Raw genomic sequence first — 22248 nt, forward strand, 5'->3', positions numbered from 1 at the left:
AACAGTTGCCAGAAATGGAAATTAGGGGGATTAGGGGTGAGGATTTTAGGGCTACAAATCATTTCCCTTTTTTTATATACATACCTTGGCCTCTCTTAAACCAAATCTCTGGTTCCGCCCTGGTGTCGACGGCGTCTGCTATATTTAAAAGTTAATATTTTACTCATTTTCTCCACTTTCAACTTTTATTTTATTTTTGCACTCAACATTAAAAATTGAACATAAAAGTTATTAAGTTTTTTTTTTTTTTTTTTTTTAGATGGCTAACTTGTAAGTTGTATATTGTTATTTGTCAGAAATGATATTCACATATATTTATTGAACATATTTAACTTACAAATTTAAAACACAACATAATTATTATTAATAACAAAATAAAAAACAGCATTATGAACTTATTACAAATGAAATCATTAAATGTTTTAAAAAAATTGTCAAATCTCTCTTCATAGTAACCTGAAAATAGTATAAAATTTAAAACATGTATTACATCATGTTAAAAAAAAGAATATACTAAATTCTCCACGCTACAAGAATTTACACATTTTGCGACCACTTTTGCCGACCAAAAAAATTTTGGTCGCAAAAAAATGACATTTGGCGACCAAATATTAATTAGTCGCGAATGATCATTATTTTTGACGACCAAATATTATTTGTCGCAGAAGGTTATATTTTGGCGACCAAAAAATATGTTGGTCGCAGAAAGTGGTATACTTTTGCCAACCAACTACAAATTTGGTCGCGGAAGGTCACATATTTTTTGGCGACCAAAAATTTAGTCGCGAAAAATTTATTTTCAGCAACCAAAAAAAAGTAGTCGCCAAATTACTACTTTTAGCGACTAATATTTTAGTCGCCGTTGATTGAGATTTAGCGACTAAAATAATTTGTCGGCGAAATAACTTGTTTTTGCGACTAATTTAAGAGTTTAGTCGCCAAAAATTTGGGAAAAAATTTGAAAGATGAAGGGGGAAAATATATATATATATATATATATATTTTTCAATTTTTCCTTACGCCTCACTACCTCAGGCCCCTTTTCTTTAGATTTTGCCCTAATTTCTTGACAGACCCAACAAACAAACCCAACAACACACACGCAGAGACTCTTTCTCTCTCTCTCTCTCTCTCTCTGTTTCTTTACCCTACCATCCGACGATCTACACAGTGAACCCAACACATCCAACTCTTTCTCTCTCCCCTCTGTCGCTTCTCTCAACCTAATTTCTGATTCCTGGAACTTCCACACCGATCGCATCCTTCCCGTAATCTCTCTCTCTCTCTCTCTCTCTCTCTCAACTCATCTGAATGTATAGAGACTGGCTAGGTTACTTCAGAGACTAATAGTTCTCTTTCCAATTCTAGGGTTTTATATTTCTGTAAAAATCTGAGAAATTTGAGATTGATTATAGTTTCTGACGGATAATACTGATTTCACGGTGATTGGGGTGATCGGACTGCCTAGGGTAGGGAAGTCGACGATAATGAATGAGCTCTATGGCTTTGATGGAACTTCACTTGGTAACATATACATATATGCTCTTACTCTTCTATATATGTATATGATTTTCTGTTTAGTTCATAAGAAAGAATGATAGAAAATAATACTAGAAATATGAAGGTGGTTTTGATAGAAAGCTTCTTCAAAAGAACAAATCTGTTGTGTTTTTCCCAAAAGGTACTGTAAATTTTGAATTTTTTTTTGATTTTTTTCTGATTAAAACATTGAAAAGTTTGATGGGTTTGTTCTAATTTGCTACCCCTTTTTTTTTCTGATTAAAACACTGAAAAGTTTGATGGGTTTGTTCTAATTTGCTACGGAGATCAGAAGGATTTTTGACTTATTTATTTATTTATTTATATCTCAGATGTATTATTTATTTATTTATTTGTGTAAACTGTTACTTTATTTTTGACTTATAATTAGTTGATTTAAATCTTATTGACATAAATGAACTACAGGTTCATTATCCTTTACAGGCTATTCAGAGTGTCCCCTTTTCTGAATCCAAAGTGCGGCTTCTTGAAGCACAGGTCAGCTGTTTAAACAATCTTAACTTATTCTCTGTATTTTTATTTTGTAATTTTTTCAATAATATATGCCTTTTTGAGGATTATTTTGATTCCTATAGTAAAGTGAAGCAAGTTTTGTATATGAGTATGTTAATGCATCAACATATTATGTGTATATATCTGTTTGTACATATGAATATTTGCTTCATTAAGAAACTTGATTGTTTTTGCAGAAGGCTGAACTGAGGTGTCTTTTACCTAGAAGCTTGCTGGATCATGGTTTTTTTTCCACCATCCTCACCACAAAAAGAAAGCAATGATAAATGCACCACTGATCAATTTTGCAACTATAGTTGGTGTGGGCAGCGCAAGATGCCTTCTCACGTAAAAAAGCTTGTTTTCCCTGAAGATTTCTTAACTACCTTGAGGACAATAGCCAAGCAGGAAGATGAAATTTATCAAGTTTCATCATTGCTGCAAGAGGTGTGTATGGTTTCTTAAGCAGTACCTATTCTCATCTATGGTTGAATGTTTATGTTGCCTTTTGCTTTTTGTATTCAGTTGTGTCTCAGTAATTTCTTGTATTCAGTTGGTTGGATGTGAACATTTCTTTGATAAAGGGGTTCTTATTAGTTACTTTTATAATTCGTTTGCTTTAGTTATTTAATTTCTTTGTTGTTGAATCCTAATCAATTCTTTTGTTTTTTCTTTGAAGCTTGTTAGTTCTGATGGAGAGAAGCAACCATCTGATGGAGAAGTTCGAGCTGTAACATGGGAGGCCTGTGGGGATTCTGGTGCCCTACAATTGCTCGTTGATCTTCCTAATATGAAGTAACCTCTGAAAACTAGTTCACTGATATCATTTTACTCAATTTGTCATCAGTATTTCAGAATTTTAAATTTTTCAGTCAAATTTCTTTCTTGTTGGAAGCAAACAGGTTTAGAACTTAAATATGAATTCATTGAAAATAGATCATTAACCCCAAAGAGGTTAAAATGTGTCTATACGGTTTCTTCATTTAAGAATTTTCACATCATCCTGTGTGAATTTGCTTCAAAACATCTCATCTTTGCTGCCTTTCTGAATTTCCTGCGTGCTAGGATGATAGATTTGACCAAAAAAGCTGCGTGAAAACACTTTGAGGTTAACATACCTAATGGTTCCTGATACAGTTGACCCAAATTCTCATCCTTAGCTACATGTGTTCCTGATGCAGGTTTGATCAACTTGTGATGTTTTTTGCAAAGCATTTCATTTATGACTATATGATAATTATTCAACTTTTCATTGATTCAAACAGTTTATTGGTGTAATTTTTATTGTTTTGGCATGGTATTGTCTGTTACTATTTCAGACCCATTTGGATGTGTCCATGAAAAGGATTTTGTTTGATCTAATTCACATTCTTGCATTTACAATTTTTTTTTCCTGGTGTTTCTATTCATGAGTAGTGTTTGATATCTGTTGTTTCTCTATTCTATGGTCAAGTATGATGAGGTTTTGATTTTGTAAAAAAAAATTTTGACTTGAGCACAATTGGAGAAGTGTGTATATATATATATATATATATCCATGGAGAACAAGAAAGAGTTGGAAAAAAAAATGAAAACTACACTTGTTCTCATCTTAAGTGTTAACAAAGGTTTAAAAGGTTAGACTTAATGACACTGGCGATCAAAGTTTCGAATGTCACTTATTCTGGGTAAACAAAGGTATGACTTCACATTTAGGAGTGTAGTGGAAGGAATGCAGCCTCTATGCCAGCAAAACCTAAGAGCTGGTACCTTCAACTTTGCCTTTCTGTCACTTGCTCGTCTAGCTTTGCTCTCCATGGAAACTATAACAAGTTATCCAACCTAATTGATTTGTCTGTCCTAAATTGTGTTTTTTAGCACAGAATGGATGAATCCTCATTAATTGATTTGGCATGTGGCACTCTAACTTGGGATTTTTGTTAGTTTAAAATAAATAGTTGAACCCTATCACTTTTATTTTTGTTAGTTTTTTGAACCATAGTAGCAATGTGGTGAGACCACCAAATAACCTCCTCTATTGCTTTTTGTAAGTGGTGTGGTGTGGTGGGGGTGGGGGTTCAAAGCAGTGTTGGAGCCACCAATACCCTACAACTAGACTGGATTAGTAGTTTAATTTGGAAATTGAGTTTGCATCATCACACCAGACCAGACTAGAACAAACTGAGGCTAACTGATTCAACAAACAACTGAACCTGAATTACATTCTCATTCCCTTCTTTTGTTGCCAGCTTCCACACCACATTGAAATATTAGTCTCAGCAGTCACTCAAATCAATGAACTGGACAGCCTGTATGGGATTATCCAGTCACACAAGGTTAGTCAGTAAACTATATAATATATAGAAGTTACGATCCTTTATGTTGTAAAGTTTAGTAATGTACTTCATATTGTTGATCAAGTTGATGATTTGTGCATGGAGCAGTAATCAGATTCTGTGATTCAGATTGAATCCTGATTTAGTTTGTAAATCCCTCGGCCTGCAACTTCAAAAAAATCTATAAGGGACATGAACTTTGTTGTTTAACTGGTAATGAATAGAAGATATGGAAACTAAGCTTTTATCTTTCTATTTTCTTATTTTAATTCCTACAGATTTGCGTGCAGTCTTTCTTATAATAATTTGTGAATGGCTATTACTCGTCCACTTGTCATTGCTTCTTTGTTTTTTATTCATAACTTGAATAATTTTATCTGGTTTACATCTCTTGTGATCTCTAGGTCTTATTCTATTTCAAAATCCCCTGCGTCACTGTTACTTCTTGGGTTCTTATGCTCTGATCACTTCTATACTCACATTTCTCTACTTTAGACACTGAGGAAAGCATATGGTCTCCTGTTGTCACTTGGATGTAGGTGAACACTTTGTTTGGGAGAGGAAGATGGTTATTTATTAGGGTCTGCACTCAGGCTTGTACATAATCTTTGTTTAGGCCATACAGAAGTCTGTGTCCTCCTATTTTCCTTATTCAAATTTCCTGCATCATGATAATACACAGATTTGTTGTCCTGGTTAGGGTAATTATTTTTTTATCAATATGTTGGAATAGATTTATCAATATGTGTACCTTTGATTAGTTGAGGTTTGGGTTGACATGAGGAGCTTAGATGACCACTCAACAAAGCCCTCTCCCAAGTATTTAGAGTAGGCCAATAAGTACAGAGATTCTGGGCTTGTTTGGTTTGCTTTTGGGAGAGTTATTGTTGAAATTTTTTTTCAAAATTTTGTTTGGTTTGTGATTTTTCTCAAAAAATTTCCAAAATCATTTTTCTCTCTCTTACACATCAATCAATCACTTTTTCTCTTTTCTCTCTCCTTCTCAATCACTTTTTCTCTCACACATCTACTCAATTACAATAAAATATCAAATCATCCCGAACTCCCAAATTCCAAAACTACTCTCAAAATATACAACCAAACAAATCAAAAAAATTTCTAGACTCTCTCCTCAAATATTTTTTTTTTTGAAAATCACTCTCTCAAAAGCAAACCAAACACACCCTCTATTTGTTTATTTATTATTATTTTTTTTAATAAGACACAATAAAATTTGGTTGAAGTTTTGGAAGTAAGCATGCACAAGGATGATATATCTGTTAACAAGAAATTGTATAATTGCACATAATAGTTCCCCCTTCCAAAGAAATAACTGAATAAAATCAAATGAAGAGTAAAACTATGAAAGAATAGCCCCAAGTCCCGTCATGGATAGTAAGGTTCCCCTTACTCTTAACAAAATCACCCTTTTTGGACAAGTTGTTGGCAGCCACTTCAACCTCCCTATGCCAACCTAGTATCAGCCTCATCAAGAGTGGAAACCGTGTCCAATATTTCTTTCATAAAATGAGTGTCATTCTGAGAGGCATGTGATCAAAATCTCACCTAACCCACTAGGGGTGTGGGCAGATCAGTTTGGGCGGTTTGGGAGAAATAATCTCAACAACCAAACTGCCCTCAGCGGGTTGACAATTTCATAACCCACCACCAAGCCACATGACTAAGGGTTGGTTTGGGGTGTCCTAAAAAAGTGTACTTTTTGTCTTTTTACGAAAAGATGTGCAGAAAAGTAGAGAGGTGATGTGATGGAAAAAAGATAAAAAGATGGATTATATAGGTCATGCCAAACCAGGCCTAAAACTGACGTGTTGAACAGGTTGGCAAGTTGTAAATTCTGACATATTATGTGAATAGATTCTAAAGTAATATAGAACCTTATACTATATTTATGAGCTACAAAATCAAAATAAAAGAACTGCTTGATAATATATTTGTGTTCAAGAAGTGGCAGAGAGAAGCATGGGCAATGAGGAGTGTGGAGAGTCAAAAAATGAGAATATCTATTTAGAGTTGAGGTATTTAATTTATATGTAAGTATTGGTGGGTTGAAGATTTTGAATTGCACATAACCCAACCCAACCCACATAAAATTAGTGTGGAACCCACCCAACCCAGCTCAACCCACCAACACTCTCAAACCACAGGTGGTGGAGTGGTTTGGGAAGTTTGGTGGGTTTTTTGCGCACCCTAACCCACAACGTAACTGGAATCATAGAAAAGGCCTCCAAAGCCTTTCAGAAGAGCTAAAATCTCTGCCCCATAATGACAGCTATTTTCCTACTGGCTTGGAAAGAAGAACTGTAGTTTCGGTGTAATAATTTTTGGACTCAAACATGCCCTATGTGTTTCCGCAGTTCATCTACTGACTAACTTGAATTCTCCTCCAACCATGTTAGTAGTTAGCTGAGTAACCTGTTTGATCATCTCTCACCGAGTATGATATTCGTATACAATATTACAGTGTTTTGCTGCATTGTTGCAATTTGGTTTGACCATCTGAAAGATAAATACATACTGTATGCATAGATACACAATATTTTAACTGAATAAATTAAATTATCATGTTATTAATTAATTTATTTATTTCTGATGACATTTACAGTTAACCTCGCAAATCGTTACCTTTGAACACGAGGGAAATTGGAGTAAAGCTTTGGAGTATTATGATTTGCAAGTAAGGTCTGAGGCAGAGATAGAAATGGATGTTCATGATACTTACATATGTGGGAAATTTTGAAAAAATTATGAGAATTTTCACTATGCTTTGAGATTTGATTAAAGAAATCAGATGCAAAAACAAAAACTCATAACATTGCACGGTGTTGTGAAAGGCGCAAGGCGCAAGCAGTGCGCCTGAAGGGACCCAAGCGAGGCGCTTTTAATAAGTTGCGCGCCTTGGCCAGGCGTTGAAAGGCGCAAGGCGCGAGCCTAAGAGGGCTTTTTTGTTGTTGTTTATGATTCTGATCTAACGGCTTTGATCTGTGTTCGAAAGGTTCCAACCACATAGGATTATAACTCATACAAAGCAACTCAACCCAAATTAGTCGACTCAAATCCCTAATCTATCGAAGAAATCTGTGTCGTCTCTTCCTCTGGGCTTGTCTCTATCGACTTCGATTGAGGTAAGTTCTTGTTCTTCTTCTTCTGCTCCTCCTCCTCTTCTTCTTCGCTGGTTGCTGGGTATTCGATTCGACCTTTTGTTTTCTTCTTCTTCCTTCGCTGGTTGCTAGGTATTTTTTTTTTCTCCTTCCCCTTCTTCAAGTTGCTTCTTTGAGTTGCTATATATATATATATATTTTTTTTTTTTCTTCTTCGCTGGTTGCTCTTTTTTTTTTTTTTTTTTTGCTTCTTCAACTTCGAGTCTCTCTCTCTCTCTTCTTCTTCTTCTTCTTCTTCTTCTTCTTCGTTTTTGCTCTCTGGTTTTTTTTTTCCCCCTGCTTCTTCTTCTTTGCTCTTTGTTCTTCTTTTTCTTCTTCTTCTCTATTACATGGAATAATGCAAAAATGAGAATAGCAGCAGTCTTCTTCTTCTTCACCTTCTCTGTTTTTTTTTTTTGTTCCATGCTTGTCTATATTTTTTATTTTTATTTTTTTAATTTTTTGCAATTATATGTCTTTTGTTTGCAATTATATGTCTTTGTTTATTATTATTATTATTATTTTATTTTATTTTTTAAAAAAAATTGTCTTAGTACTAGTATAAATCATTAGTCTATGTTAGTTTATCTATTTTTTAGTAAGACTATGTGCCTTGCTTCAATAAAGCCCGCGCCTCACATTGCGCCTTGTGCCTAGGCCCCAAGAGACCTTCAGTGCCTTGGTGCGCTTTGAGCCTTTAAAAACACTGCATGATACTACTTTGCATAGAGCACATAAGGTAGGTAGAGGTTCTCAAGAAAATGAGAGCCAATTTTACCTACCAATGATGATGATGACAATAATTAAATTAATCACCCAAAATTTCAATCTTAAATTATCATTGGTCAACCTTTTGCCATATAGAGATATTAAAGAGGAGGGGGGATGTATTAGTAATGTTTGGTAGTTTATGGGGAAGAGATTCCATTAAAAGCAGAGCATGCACGAGGATTATTAAGAGCATCACTTTGAAGTTTATGCAAAAATGCTATCAGTAAATATAATTCATATCTCCATGCCAACTGTACAGGAATAGGTCATATGGATGTGAGACGAGAAGTTCAGAAGAATAATAAATGCTATCATTATTTTTCAAGCATGTGGTTTTACTTTTGATGGGTTTCTAATCATAGTATATCAGAAATCAAGTCTTGCAGATTCTTAGTAAACTTCTTGTTGCAACACTTTCAAAGCCATTCTTGCAGGTGCATAGTGTTTCTTTTGCATTCTTTAATTGCTTCAAACTTGTATATAAAGATATGGCTAGAACCTTCTTTTATTTCTTATGCATACCTGAGTGAAGTAATGATTTTGTAAATCAGGAAGCTCATGAGCTTAGCTTTTGGTCTTTACATACTGTCAACTAAATTACAGTATATGTGAGACAATATTTAGAGTAATAAATTCTATTGTACATTGGCCTATTTAATGATGATGAAGCAGGAAATTTTTGATATCATGTGTTCTTGAAAAATTGTTTGTTTGGTTTAATTTTTTGGGTGAGAAAGTAGTTTAGTCATATTCCTATTTCTCTGGGCTCCTTGACAATTCATCTCAAGAATAGGAAATATCAGTGGTCTAGGGAAGAAAAATATAATAAGAGGACAAATATAGGTGTTGAGATTATCTACAATTCATATATATATATATATATGGGTGGGTAATGGATTGATTTAAAATTTCATTTTGACAGTTATTTGAATTTTTTTATTACAGGAAAAGCATGTCAAAGCTGACATGGGTAGCAGCTTGCCAAGCATTTCTTTGTGGATTACTTGGGTAAGCTGCATTTATTCTCTAATAAAGCAATTACGGTAATCTGACATGGGTAGTATGGTTTTAACCTTAACAACCTTTGCTACTGCCATGACCAATCTTGTTCCAGTCATCACTTTCATTTTGGCCCTCTCTTTTAGGTGCATTTTATATTTCTCACTTTATTTTTTGTTATTCTTTTAAGGGTTGTTATATATAACTAAATGACAATGTGAAAATGTCAGAATAGATCATCAAACTTTTCCTGGCGCTATCTAAAGTCTAAACATGTTAATGCAACCCCCTACATACCATGGGAATAAATTATTACTTGGTGTATATCTTAAAATTCCATAAATGAAGGAAGGTTTGATACTCAACTTGGTTTGTTTTCAATTTTCATAATCTGAAAATAGAAAGTTTATTTTGAATGTTTAGTGTCTTCTAGGTCTTTTCATATATTGATTCTTTGAGAAATAAGAGTAAAGGAAATCAATTTGTCTTGAAAGTTGGAACCATTTTAGCTCTAGCAAATGGGGCTTTTTTATTTTTTTATTTTATCTTACTAATGTTAGTTGCCGAGTTATAATTTTTTATCAATCTTCATGGTGATTCTTTATTGATATGTGATTGGTTTCCTAACTGCCTAAGCCAAACTTAGATTTCTATGATCCTTGAAAATATTTTGTTTGATTTTTATTTTTATTTTTTATTTTTTTTATATAATTCATTGATTTATGTGACCAAAAAGTAGTCAACTTGACTTTTATATGTTAGCTTTGTCAAGGTCTTCATTATTTTAAAATGTGTTGGTCTCTTGTATATCCACCTTGCATTAGATGAATATGAACTATTTCATGTTTTGTTAAGATCTTAGATTAGAGTGACCCAAATTAATAATAAACTTGCAAAATAAACTGAGCATTTAGGTTTGATTTCCTATGATATTTCAATGTTCAGACATCAACTGGTAGAATTTGTTGGCAAATTGTTAGTTCAAGCACTATGTAATGTAATTCTGTTAGTTTTACTTTATTTTTACATAAAACTACATCACAACATATAATGTTCCAATATTTCAAGTGCCGGCACATGTGTTCGGAATTTTTTGTTTGCTACCATGGATGTGGGTATCATGAAGCACAGTTGTTTACAATATGTTATTGACCAATTTGTAATATTTTTTTTGCTTGTCCTTCCTAGTCCAAAGTATTTGTGTTAAAATGAGGCCTAGTTTGTATGGTTGATTTGTAAATTTTGCGTAAGTTGAATGTTGATGTCAGAATGAGCAGGGTATTGACATTGTTTATTTGTGGAATATTTGTGTTGATTCGGTTGTTAACAACAATATAGGAGTATGAGGAGACAAGTGAAGAACCTGTGCAAGCTGCCTTGAAGAAAGTGAACAACAAGAAGTTGAAGAAGCTGAAGATAAAGAAACATTGGTAGATACACAACAGGAGACTGAGCCTGAGCCTAAGGAGGAGGAAGTTCCACCGTTGATATCAACTGACCAAACTTAGGATCTATTGGTAAGTGACTTTAAAATTAATTATTGTGTAATCTCCTTAAAATTGGGAACTGTTGTATTTGGGTTGAATTGGATTTTCTAATTGAATCAAATTTGGATTCACAGTAATGGCAGCTTCCTTTTGCTCTAATTGCAATTGGGTTTGTTGTTCTGATTAGTATATTCATGATTCTTGCACATTTTGAGTGCAGGGATTAAATGAAATAAATCCTAAAAAAGAACAACAATACTCAACAATACTCAACCTTGTTAACACCAGATGTTCTTTTTTTTTTGAAATTGATGCTAATTATGTTAAATTTTTGTTGGAATGAATTGTTTTTTATTTTTTGGGGTTTAGAATAGGGTTTTGTGAATTGTTCCTTGTTTTTGGAATCAATGTTGCTGCTGCTGAGTTATGTGTTGAAACTTGGATATAGAAATTTTATAATAAGACCTGTTTTGATTATGAATTCGTCCTATTTTGATTATGAATTCGCTAAATATTACAGGTGTATTGTTTTCCTGCTTTGGCGATCAATTTATTAGTCGCGACAAATAAATTATTTTTTTTCGCAAAAAATGACAATTGCCGACCAAGAGTTTTGGTCGCAAAAAATACATCTATTGCCGACCAAAAATTTTGTTGGTCGTGGAAACTCACTTTTGCTGACCAACAGTTTTGGTCGCGAAAAGTAACAATTGGCGACCAAACTAATTTTGGTCGCACAATGTCACAGTTGGCGACCAAAATTTTTGGTCGCGAAATGTCACAATTGGCGACCAAACTTTTTGGTCGCGAAATGTGTCAATTGGCGGCTAAGAAATTTGGTCGGCAAAATATGACTTTTCGCGACCAAAATGTTTTAGCGACAAAATGAATTAGTCGCGGTAATTAAATATTTAGCGACCAAAAATTTAGTCGGCAAATCAAACTTTTGCCGACCAACGAAAATTTTGGTCGCGAATTACTTTTGCCGACCCTCAATTGGCGACCAAACTAGCGACCAAAAAAATTGGTCGTGAATAACTTTTGCCGACCAAAAATAGACTTTTAGCGACCAATTTTTTTGTTGCTAAAAGTGTTAATTGTTGTAGTGCCAAAACTATTTTAAATATTAACCAATGTGATTTGAAAATAAAATAAAAGCATACATATCAATAAGTTTTAGTGAAGTTGTGCAAAAAAAATTTAAAAATAAATAAATAAATAAAAATGTTGCACTTGCAATTGTAACGGTTATTTAAAACTTTGGTCGCATTGATTTTCTTGCAGAGCTAGAGAATGTTACTTGAAACTTTCTCCCAAAAAAAAAAAAAAAAAGAAGAAAAAGAAAAAAGAACACTATATGAAAATATAATAACTTATTAATTTTTTTTTTACCAAATTAATTTTTGAAAAAAAAAATAGAAACAAATTAAATAAATAGAAAACTTAAGTAAATTTATGATTCCATAGTTCGTAATATGACAGGTGATATGTGGAAACTATTTTAACATTTCGCCATCAAACTAGTTATATTTGAAAAGTCTTTAGAAGCTATTTAAATTAACAATTTGTATAATGAATAGGTAAAATAAAGAATACTGTTAAAGTGCATGGATAAAAAAATAAAGTGATTATATAAAATAAATAGTGTAGTATTTTGGTACCTTAACTAATAAAAAATAAAGAGTTATTTTTTAGTTGCATTTGCACAAGTTGTTGGGAATATATATATATATATATATATTTTCCCATTAACTCAATCATATGTGCTGGACATTTTGTAAAGGGGCTAGCAATTTTTTAGCCCAACTAAACAAATATATAGCTTTGCTAAAGGGTTGGTCCTAAATTTTTTAGGTCCAGTCATCATTCGTTCATGACTGCAAGTGCAAGAAGTCAAACCCTATTCATTCTTCAATAGCAGAAATTGAATTATAATATGACAATATTTTGATTTATTTATACCAAGAGGTATATAATTTACATCTAATTAACATAAACTTCATCACATTTACTAAGATGGAAGAAAATTTTATTTCCCATAATAATGAAACTAGTGTTTTATTTTGCATATGATGAGCTCAATTCATGCCTCTCGTTTTATGTAAGTATATATAAGTTGATAATTTTTGTTGAGCTAAAAAATATTTAATATTGTTACAAAATTAGATAATTTTATTTTTAAATTACAAATGATCAAAACTCTATAAAAAAAAGTATGTAATATTTATTACAAAAATATATAAATATATATCATAAAAATACATATTGTCCACACCCCTATGGATGGAAAGATATACATGAATCACGTATTTATATGAAAACAAAATCTAGTTATATATTGCCCGCATCTTTTCTCCAGTCTAAAATTAGACTGGACAATATTGATGGCCAATGATGAGCCCGATTCTGGACCCATTTCGATAATTTAAACTGTTTAATGTGTAAAGCTCGTTGAGTACATAATTCCTACGAAAAATTACATTGATCATATATCAATAACTATTTAATCAGATTATATTTGTTTCAATGACAATTATGATTTTAAAAAAATAAATCGCAAACATAAATACAAGTTGATTAAGTGACTATCGATATTCAATCAATGTGATTTTTTGCATGATTGATATACTCATTGAGCTATACACATTGACAGTTTGGATTAGCGAAATAGGCCCGAAGTCAGGCCCACTGCGACTCAATAGGACCTTCCAGTTCGTTTTCGGACTAGAGAAAAGTTGAACCCTTATGTAAAAGGTGAAATTATCTCTACAGGGAAAGCAAGATGATGTGTCCTGCCCTTTGAGTTTTTCAAGAGAAACCAAATGCCAGTGATCACACTCGACTAGGTTTGATTGGGAGGCTCTTTGATGATCAAGTCAATATATTGATCGAATATAATGAAATATATAGTTTTGAATTGAAAAAAATATTTTTGAGTTACCTGTTGCCTGGCCCTTAGTACTTTACCTAATGACCCTCTTATAGTTATTTGGCTTAAATCTTGTTCGTTCATTTATCATTTGATTGGAGGGCTTTGTCTTTGTCTGGCAATCACTAATCTAGTTGCCAAGTTGCTGATTCCTTTGACCATTAGATCCTTATTGTATGAATGGCTAAGATCACGTCAGATGCTTGTGGCCAACTTGCTAGGTATCATAGCCGTAAGATGATTTTGATTGGACGGCGTTATTGTCTACCAGGCGCAGTCTATATCTCTAAATTTTCTGACACATATTCTCATTCATCAGATTAAAGCTTAATCCAACTATTTTCATTTCTTGCAGATCTTTCTTTTAAAAGGGTATCTTTAATTTTTTTTTTTATTACTCTTCACGAGCCCGGATCAGGGCGATCTATTGCCAACTGGCCTTTGTGGCTTGAAGAATTGCTTTTAGGCTTTCTTCGCTTTTAGGATTGAGGTTTAATTGAGAAAGTTGATTAAAAATTAAAAATTAAAAATTGACTTTTAATTTATTTTAAATTATATCTTCTTATATTTTTATATATATTTTAAATAAAATTAAAAAATTAAATTTTAACCAATTTCTAAAATTGAGCTTTGGGTATGTACTCATATTTTTTTCTCACTGCACGTTATATATTGTGGGGGTTTCCCGTGAACAAGCTCGGAAATTGGGGCATCCTGTCAGTTTGAGATTTCCAATGTTGAAAATAATAATCCCAAAAAAATAAGGGCCAAGTATCAATTACCCAAATAGACTTTCATCAATTTGACTGAGGGTTCGTTTGTGTAGGAGAGGGTTCAAGAAAAGAGTTGGAAAATTCGAAGATCTTCAAAGATCCTTGAAGAACAACTTCGAATTCTCTAGAATATGATGAGAGACTTAGATTCTTCAATAATCTCAACTTGGGAACACAACAACAAAGGAGATGATGGAGATAAGAGATTGGGTGAAGAAGAAGGCAAAATGGCTAGAGAATAGAATAATGGCAAGGCTCTCCCATTGATCTCCCACTTTCGCTCTCAAGGTTGGTAATGGAGAAGGGAAATTAGTTCTTTCCCAAGAGTTAAAAATCTCCAAAATCCATCCCTTGTAAAGCTATGGGTGGGTGCTATTTATAGGCACCTCATGATGTAGGATGGAGCCCATGTGCAAGGCACATGGGGGATATTCTCTCTAACCACCTTGTCCGAGGAGGTGACCCCTCCGAGGAGGTGATCTCTCCGAGGAGGTGACCTCTCCGAGGAGGTGACTTCTCCGAGGATGAGAAAACCCCGAAGAGGAGATCAATCCCTCGGCGAACCCTTCTTCTTAGCCACACCTAACCAATGATCCCCAATCATCCCAAAGGGTCAGGGGTAGTCCCAGAGGACGTCCTGCCGCAAAATATTGCCGAGTCTCATGGACCCCCCGGGGTCGTGCCACCTCGACCCGGGTATAGGCTAGTTTAACCGAAGAGTGAATTTATCTCCACTCACCGTCTTCGGGATCGGGTCCTTTGTTCGGACTCCATTACGCCCATGGTTCTGGTACGTAGACCCCGGAAAGCTCCGAGCCCGCAAGTGTTCTGGGACTCATTAACGGAGCGACTTCTAGATTGCGTCTGAATCCGTTCGAAGCCAAGTACTTCGGATCTCTAGATTCGTGGATCCGAATCCTTTCGAGTCCGAGTGCCTCGGATCTCTAGGCTTGCTTAATACCCTTTCGAGTCCGGGCCCGAGTAAGTCTCTAGGTTCGTGGATCCGAACCCTTTCGAGGCTTAGAGCGATTCAATCCGTTTGATGGCGATAAATCTGGGCCCACCGATTCTTGGACTTGCGATAAATTCGGGCCCACTAATCTTGGGCTATTGGGCTTAAATAATTTAGTGGGCTCAAATTAGCCCCTCTTACATTTGCCCCTTGCGTGTATGAGAAATTTTAAATTTCTCAGACATGCATACGGTCATTTCTTCGACCCTGTTTCGCATCACGTTCCCCAAAAAAAAACGTTTTGTCACGACAGAGCCTATGGATAAAGTTGATGACGCACTTCAATTTACAGAAAAAATTGACAAGCAAAAATTTTATTTTTTTGTACTATGGCCCACCGATTTTTTTTTTTTTTTTTTTTTTTTTTTTTTTTTTTTTTAAGGCTCACACGTGCCTTTGTTGTTTGGCACACACGGATAATGCTCTTTTTTTTTATTTAAGGAAAGTGCCAAAACCCTAATCCTTACAAACTTTGCACAGCCGCCACACCCATTTCAGCCTTCTCTCTCCCTCTCTCTCTATATCGAGAGACCCAACTTCATCCTCAAGAAAACTTCGTTTCTGCACTGCCAGAGGTCACCGCCGTGTTCTTCTTCTTCAACAAACCAACACTGTTGCCATTTGCACAGACCTCCATTGCAACTTCCAGTCCCGTCGCCGCCGTCGTCATTGAAGACCCAGCTCTGACTGTTACAGACACCACAGATCCGTCACTGACTTGTCCTGGCGTCGCAACCCAGCCATCAACTTGCGCCAACTTCGACCAAGCTCCTGCTTCGTCTGTTCATCGTTATTTTGCACACCATTGGCGGCTACACCCTCGGCTATCATCGGTGTCGTGACAACGTTGTCAAGCCCACACCAGACTCTTCCGTGGTTCTACTGCCATTGTCTTCTTCAACTGACCAGCACCGACGCCGACGCCGCTGCTTGCTCCAGTGCCAACCACACACGTCGCCCTTTCAACGCGTCGTGTGTGGTCACCAACTCCGCTGCGACATCACTGCTGGTTCCGGCCTCGCTCGTCCACTGCTCGTGCATGCGGCTTGCGCCATCTCTGCCCTGTCTTGATTTACGGCCTGCGCTGTGTGATGCTATACATCTTTGTGCAAGATAAAGCCGGCTTCATCTGAGATTGAATGGCATAAACTTGGTGACTCTGGTCACTAAGGCAAGCAATCCGAATCACACCATCGAAAATTAGATCCTGTGTCCGGGAACAATTGACGAAGCTAAGGTCGTAGTACCAGCCGTGATATTCTGGGAAGGGAGAGGCAGATAAGTTGAAGTTTTGAAGCCAGAGTGCTCGGGCTGTTTCCCTATGAGCCTGAAAGGGAATCGGATTTCAGGGCCGTGATGCTCTCTGCACCTTGTTGGTAAGCACTCAAGATCTTGTTCTTCTGCTCCTCCTCCGAGCCCAACTGTAGCTGCTGCAGCCATCGGTACGAATAATAGGACTGTGAGCAACAGAATTCCATGGAAAATGGCCATCTTAATTAATGGCTAATAGTTGATACTCTGAAACAAAATCCCAGAGGCTAATTTTATTGAAGAAATCTGGCTTTGTTGTCTTGAATCCATGCTATTGAACCTTGAACCTGTGCCGATAATTTTGACAATAATTTTGACATACATACAGGTTTGATGTTGAATAATTAATTATTGTCTTGTCGATCTTGTAGATGCTCGGAAGATAAATAGTGGATGCCCGATGCTTTGCCTTCGTCTTCGGCTGTTCAACGCGAACCACACGTCGCCCACTCAACGCGATATGTGGTTTTTTGCCTAACACCATCCAGCTCGTTAGTCTCACAGCCCGGCGCTATTTTTTCGGAGTTTGAATCTCGGTTTTTGCATACTCACTGGTTCCAGTTCCGATCACTGTTGACTTCGACGGTTCCAACGCACACCACACACGTTCGCCCTCTCAACGCAACGTGTGTGGTCCTGCCAAGCCTAGCCCAGTCTTGTTGATTACAGTCTGTAAAGCCTCTCTGATTTCAGCTTAAATTTCCAGTATCGGCTTCAGACTTCACCTCTCTAACTGCCCAAATTTGTAAGTATGAAATTCGGCCCCCTCTTCCGAATGTAAATATATTTAAATATATATAAATATATTTTTATGGCAATGTAGAGGGCTCAAGCAATCTGATGAAAATAAAAAATAAAATAAATAAATAAAAAAACTGAATCTGAATATGGACTCAATTTTTGTGGCAATCCCAATGATATTTTTTTTTAGCTTAAACACCGTGATTTTGGCCATATGGAAACATGCACTAGCACTTGAAACCTTATTGAGGTGCTTGGCTTGAACATAATTTGTTGAACTTTATCACCGAGGAAAGGCCGAATATAACTTGTTGACTAGTATTTGAGCTCCATTTTTGACATGGAGAGAGAAAATCCTGGGCTTATGAATATGGACTTTCAGAGAAACGAATAGTTGATGCCGAAATTTCATTCGAATGTGTTGCTTTAATTCCAATATTCTGAATTTTAATACGGTCAACTTCTTACTATTTATACCTGTTTATTTCAGCCATATGTCTTCTCAAAAGAAACCCGTAGCTCCGGGGTCATCAGAACCGGCTCTCATGAAAGAGAGGGATGTACCTCCGGCATCTGAGTGGAGGAAATCTCCTTATTTTGGTCGGAAAGACCCCTTCTGGCGGGCGGCTACCTCCACCACTTCTCTTCTATCTCCGAGGGCGGCTCCATTATGTCTCACTGAGGACACTGACTCTGGACATGAGGCCCTCATTTCTCCTTCCTCGGTGCTACGCTTTCGGATTGAGCGGGGGGACTTTCCACACTGTTATCCTCAGTTCAAGGCCTTCTCAAACCCTCATTTTGGTTGGCGGGAGTGGGTCGATGATGTCCTCTCGGACAAGAGCTTCTGTCAGCGGCTTCAAGAGGCCCGACTATTGATCCCAGTGAAAATATCTCGATCCCTATCCATCCGTCGCAACAATGCTAGCCTGGAAGCCATGGCTCTTCGGTGGAGCACCGAGACACACACCTTTATACTTGGCCAGCACGAGATGGGGCCCACCCTTGAGGATGTGTTCATGTTGCTGCGTCTGGAAGTGACCGGCCCTGATGCCTTCGACCCTGAGCAGACACCCCCCGAAGATGATTCTTTGATCCAATCTCTGAAGCTAAATCTTCAAACTTGTGGTCGGTGGAGTTCCGTTTTTGATGGTTCAGCGAGGAGGACTAGTCGAGTAAGGACGGACCGTGCCTCCTATACTGCATGGATCCGCCACTTCTTCAAAGATCTTCAGCCCTTGGCCAGAGATGCTGACCCTGACTCTCGGGAGTATGAGGCCGGTCCGATGTATGGCTCCAGGCTCTATTTCTTGGGATTTCTGGCTTGCTTCCTTTCATTCTTCATTCTTCCGAGCACACCTCCGGATTCCCTCAATCCTTTCGTCTTCCCCTTGGCAGTCAGGCTCTTCAGAGGAGATCGGATCCCTTTGGCTCCACTATTTCTTGGGAATCTCTACTATCGGCTGGATCTACTACATCGAGATATGGTTCGCTCCGTGGGTCGATATGAGCCTATCTCCTTTATTCACAGCCAGTTCCTGCTATGTTTCTTCTTCGAGAGGTTCCCAAAATTTGCCCTTGCTCCGACTGTATTTGAGGCGGAAGTTCTTCGGGAGATAGTGGATAAAGATGGCATCCCCGTGCTCGATACTGATGGGTCTCGGACATTTGAGAAAGCGAAGTCTTGCCAGCCGTTGATTACACGGTGGTCACGTACCATTTCCACCTTATCCTTGAATACTCTGGTGGATGATCCCCGACGCTTTGTGGCACGGCCGTATGTATGCCCACCTGTGGGTGTGGCCACACCGCTTATCTATCATGGTTCCTCCCGCTCGGCGTCCTTTCCTTTGCCGAAGAACATCCCTGCACCCTTTGTTGATATGCTGATTATGATCCGTCCAAGTTCATTACCGGTATGGCATGAGGAAGGCGTTGATAGTGCCGTTTATAGGCCTGACCGTGTAGCGTGTCAATTCGGGTTTGATCAATGTGTTCCGGGGCCAGCACCTCATTTATTATCATTTTCAGAGAGCTACGGGCGCTTCAGTCGCGGGCTTGTACACACCGTGCTTCCCATATCCGGCTCTTTGACGATGCCAAGCTTGAGCCGAGTAGGGGGTTTCACCCCTTCTTTCAGGCGGTATTGGCAGAAGCATATCGATGCGTTTATTGCGTTTGTCCAGAGCAGACCGACCGTATGTTTGCCTCCGCCGATTTATAAGAAGGATTCTTCTCTTCGGCTACCCGAGAGCCGAAAATCTGACCACATGTACGAGGGTTTCTTCACTTCATCTGCTCCAACTGACCCTTCTGCTCGGGCATCTGCTTCTAGCTTGGCAATTACTTCTCCAGAGCCAGTCCCTTTGAATAAGGCCTCTGGTCCTCGGACGACCCGCCTTAAGAAGATGGCTCACAAGAGGACTTCTGATGCCAGTCCTTCCGCTCCTCGCCTTTCCAAAAGGCTTCATAAGGTACCCGAAATTCTTGATTTGAAGTTACTTTCCTTCTTGCGACTATACCTTCTAAAATGAAAACTTTTATTTGCCCATGTTGTGTAGGATCCTGCGATTGTTGACGTTGTCAGTACCGTGGCTCCTGGCCATGCTGCCTCCCCCAGGCCGGACTCAGACTTGGACGACACCCTCCCTTTGTCTGCAAGACTTGTGAAGATGCGCACCCCTCGTATAGCAGTTATAGATGACGATGATGATGAGGCTGAGTCCTCCGATCATTTTTGTGACCTTATTCCACGCACGCGTCGTCACCGCCCTACCGTAGCTGAGGAGGAGCACTACCTTGGTGACGAGTTTATTAGGGCTCACCGTTCTGATGTTGAGATTGCTGGAGGGACTGATGCCACAGGAATTGATGTCGCGGGCCATGCTTCTAGAAGCGATGTAGAGATGAGGTGCGCCTCTGGGAATGGTGTGGAGGTGGATGTGCTAGAGATCTCTGAGACTCGCTCTGGCACTTATGGTGATTCTCATCCTCCGGCCCTCCTTCCTTCTTCAGGGATGACTGCTACTGTTCAGGCTTCATCAGACATTGAGATCGATCAGGTGGTCTCTACACGACCAAGTGACTTTGTTGATGCTAGGAGTCCTTCAGTTGCCCCTGCTTTGCATATTGATTCTCCCTCTGGTAATCTTTCTTTCTGAAGTTTGTCATTTACTTATATCTGTGAGAAATCTTTACTTAAATGACTTTCCTGTTCCCTACCTCTAATAAGGCCTTCTTATCTTTTCTTCAGTGTTAGCTGCTAACGGGGTCTTGCCTTCACCTACCTCAGACTCTGCTCCAGTGTTAGCTGCTACCGGGGTCCTGCCTTCACCTGCCTCGGACTCTGCTCCAGTGTTAGCTGCTACCGGGGTCCTGCCTTCACCTGCCTCGGACTCTGCTCCAGTGTTAGCTGCTACCGGGGTCCTGCCTTCACCTGCCTCGGGCTCTACTCCGACTCTCTTTGTAACTCCTCACGGTTCTCCTTCTCAAGGGGGGGCACCTGCCTTTGAGACGACTGCCAGAGGTTCTTCATCGCCAGTGCCTTCGAATATTTTGGATCTGAATCTTAGTGATTTCCACATTGATAGTGATGCTTTTGGTCTTTCCCCTTATCGTTCGGCATTCTCAGGCTCGGGACCTCTGCCGGGAGTTACCCCTCCGGGTGGTTCATCTAACCCGATAGACATTGGGGAGATTCCTGAGACTAGCAGCTTTCCGGCCCCAATTCCTCCTTCAGCTTCTGGCAAAGTATCATTTCTCCATTATTGGGTAGCTCCTGAGTTTGCTTCAGTTCTACAGCTTGTGCATTCAAGTTACCCGGAGACCTTTGCTTCATTTGCTTGCCAGTGTCCACTCATTCAGACTGCTCTTCTCGAGTCTTTTGCCACTATCTTATATAGCTTGGACAGGCAACGGTTGTGTGACCTTAATGGGAAAGTAGTCGAGACGGCGTATCAGGGGATCTCTGACATGGAGCGTCACCAAGTGGACTTATCATGGCTTCGGAAGCGCCTGGATATAGCTTCGAACGCCAGTCATCAGCTGGAACTTATGTCTGTGCTTGCCTCTTATCGCACCTCTATAGATGAGATAAAGGCAACTCTTCGTGAACTTGAGTCGGGTTATGCTCGGGCCTTGGAGACTTTAGAGGCACACTCTACTGTTTGTCCTCCAGATGTAGATATGACGGGCAGCTTCTTCGAGGGTGTCTTTAGGAAAGATTGAGTTTTTTTTTTATCATTACTTTCTTGCCCCTTTCGATAAAAATGTTTTATCTAGGACAATGCAATGAAATGACAAAATTTTTGTTGTTTGGATATTTTCGCATTGTTTTCTCATTCTACTTGATAAAATATTTATTTCGAATGATAGAACAATCATATGCACATGTTTATAAAAGCTGAAATATTCTCATTAGTTCTTCAACTTTCTTGACAAAAGCATAATAGATTCACTGTAAGTGATGGGATAAAACATACACCATAGAGAAAACCAGCTTCTTCATAACGCAAGGGAAATACAACCTTTAGACAAAGTAAGAAAGTGAAAATGAATTTCAACATAGATGAGTCCAACTATGGGTAGTAATGCTTGATAAACTTTGCATTGAGCGGGCCAGTTCGGAAGCCGTCTTCAACCCTTACAAGTTTGTAGTACCCGCTTGAGCTTGCCTGAACCACCTTGTAGGGCCCTTCCCA

General features: G+C 37.9%; 2 protein-coding genes across 5 annotated transcripts; both read left to right on the top strand.

Moving 5' to 3' along the window:
- The first annotated feature begins 1035 nt into the window (after positions 1-1035).
- LOC114290727 (uncharacterized) lies at positions 1036-11712 on the top strand. Of its 4 annotated transcripts, none has more exons than XR_014365414.1 (10): positions 1036-1524; positions 1966-2037; positions 2250-2499; positions 2732-2847; positions 3234-3284; positions 4280-4367; positions 6991-7062; positions 8667-8730; positions 9242-9304; positions 10634-10707. XR_014365414.1 is itself a non-coding variant. In XM_082922541.1 (10 exons), the coding sequence occupies exons 4-10, from the start codon at positions 2293-2295 to the stop codon at positions 10727-10729; spliced, it is 693 nt and encodes a 230-aa protein (XP_082778667.1). In that variant the 5' UTR covers positions 1036-1268; positions 1416-1524; positions 1966-2037; positions 2250-2292; the 3' UTR covers positions 10730-11712. The 4 variants fall into 4 exon arrangements, 3 of the variants coding, with proteins under 3 accessions (XP_082778667.1, XP_082778666.1, XP_082778668.1); XM_082922541.1 differs by lacking the exon at positions 8667-8730 and having other exon boundaries at positions 1036-1268; positions 1416-1524; positions 10634-11712; XM_082922540.1 differs by lacking the exon at positions 8667-8730 and having other exon boundaries at positions 10634-11712.
- Positions 11713-17176: 5464 nt separating this feature from the next.
- On the top strand, positions 17177-21869 carry LOC114323742 (uncharacterized). The gene is made up of 4 exons (XM_082923731.1): positions 17177-17552; positions 18039-20022; positions 20110-20692; positions 20802-21869. The coding sequence occupies exons 2-4, from the start codon at positions 18043-18045 to the stop codon at positions 21773-21775; spliced, it is 3537 nt and encodes a 1178-aa protein (XP_082779857.1). The 5' UTR covers positions 17177-17552; positions 18039-18042; the 3' UTR covers positions 21776-21869.
- Positions 21870-22248: the final 379 nt, after the last annotated feature.

The sequence above is a fragment of the Camellia sinensis genome, chromosome 4 (genome assembly GCF_055761805.1).
Source record: "Camellia sinensis isolate YWXY chromosome 4, ASM5576180v1, whole genome shotgun sequence".
Classification (NCBI taxonomy): Eukaryota; Viridiplantae; Streptophyta; class Magnoliopsida; order Ericales; family Theaceae; genus Camellia; species Camellia sinensis.

What these genes read in the sequence shown, in the direction of transcription:
- LOC114290727 (XM_082922540.1), top strand. Translation starts at nt 2,293, where the DNA reads ATGGTTTTTTTTCCACCATCCTCACCACAAAAAGAAAGCAATGATAAA. An exon ending in TGGAGTATTATGATTTGCAA is followed by an intron (nt 7,063 to 9,241) that starts GTAAGGTCTGAG and finishes TTTTTATTACAG; the next exon opens with GAAAAGCATGTCAAAGCTGA. An exon ending in TTTCTTTGTGGATTACTTGG is followed by an intron (nt 9,305 to 10,633) that starts GTAAGCTGCATT and finishes ACAACAATATAG; the next exon opens with GAGTATGAGGAGACAAGTGA.
- LOC114323742 (XM_082923731.1), top strand. Translation starts at nt 18,043, where the DNA reads ATGTCTTCTCAAAAGAAACCCGTAGCTCCGGGGTCATCAGAACCGGCT. An exon ending in TTTCCAAAAGGCTTCATAAG is followed by an intron (nt 20,023 to 20,109) that starts GTACCCGAAATT and finishes CATGTTGTGTAG; the next exon opens with GATCCTGCGATTGTTGACGT. An exon ending in GCATATTGATTCTCCCTCTG is followed by an intron (nt 20,693 to 20,801) that starts GTAATCTTTCTT and finishes TCTTTTCTTCAG; the next exon opens with TGTTAGCTGCTAACGGGGTC.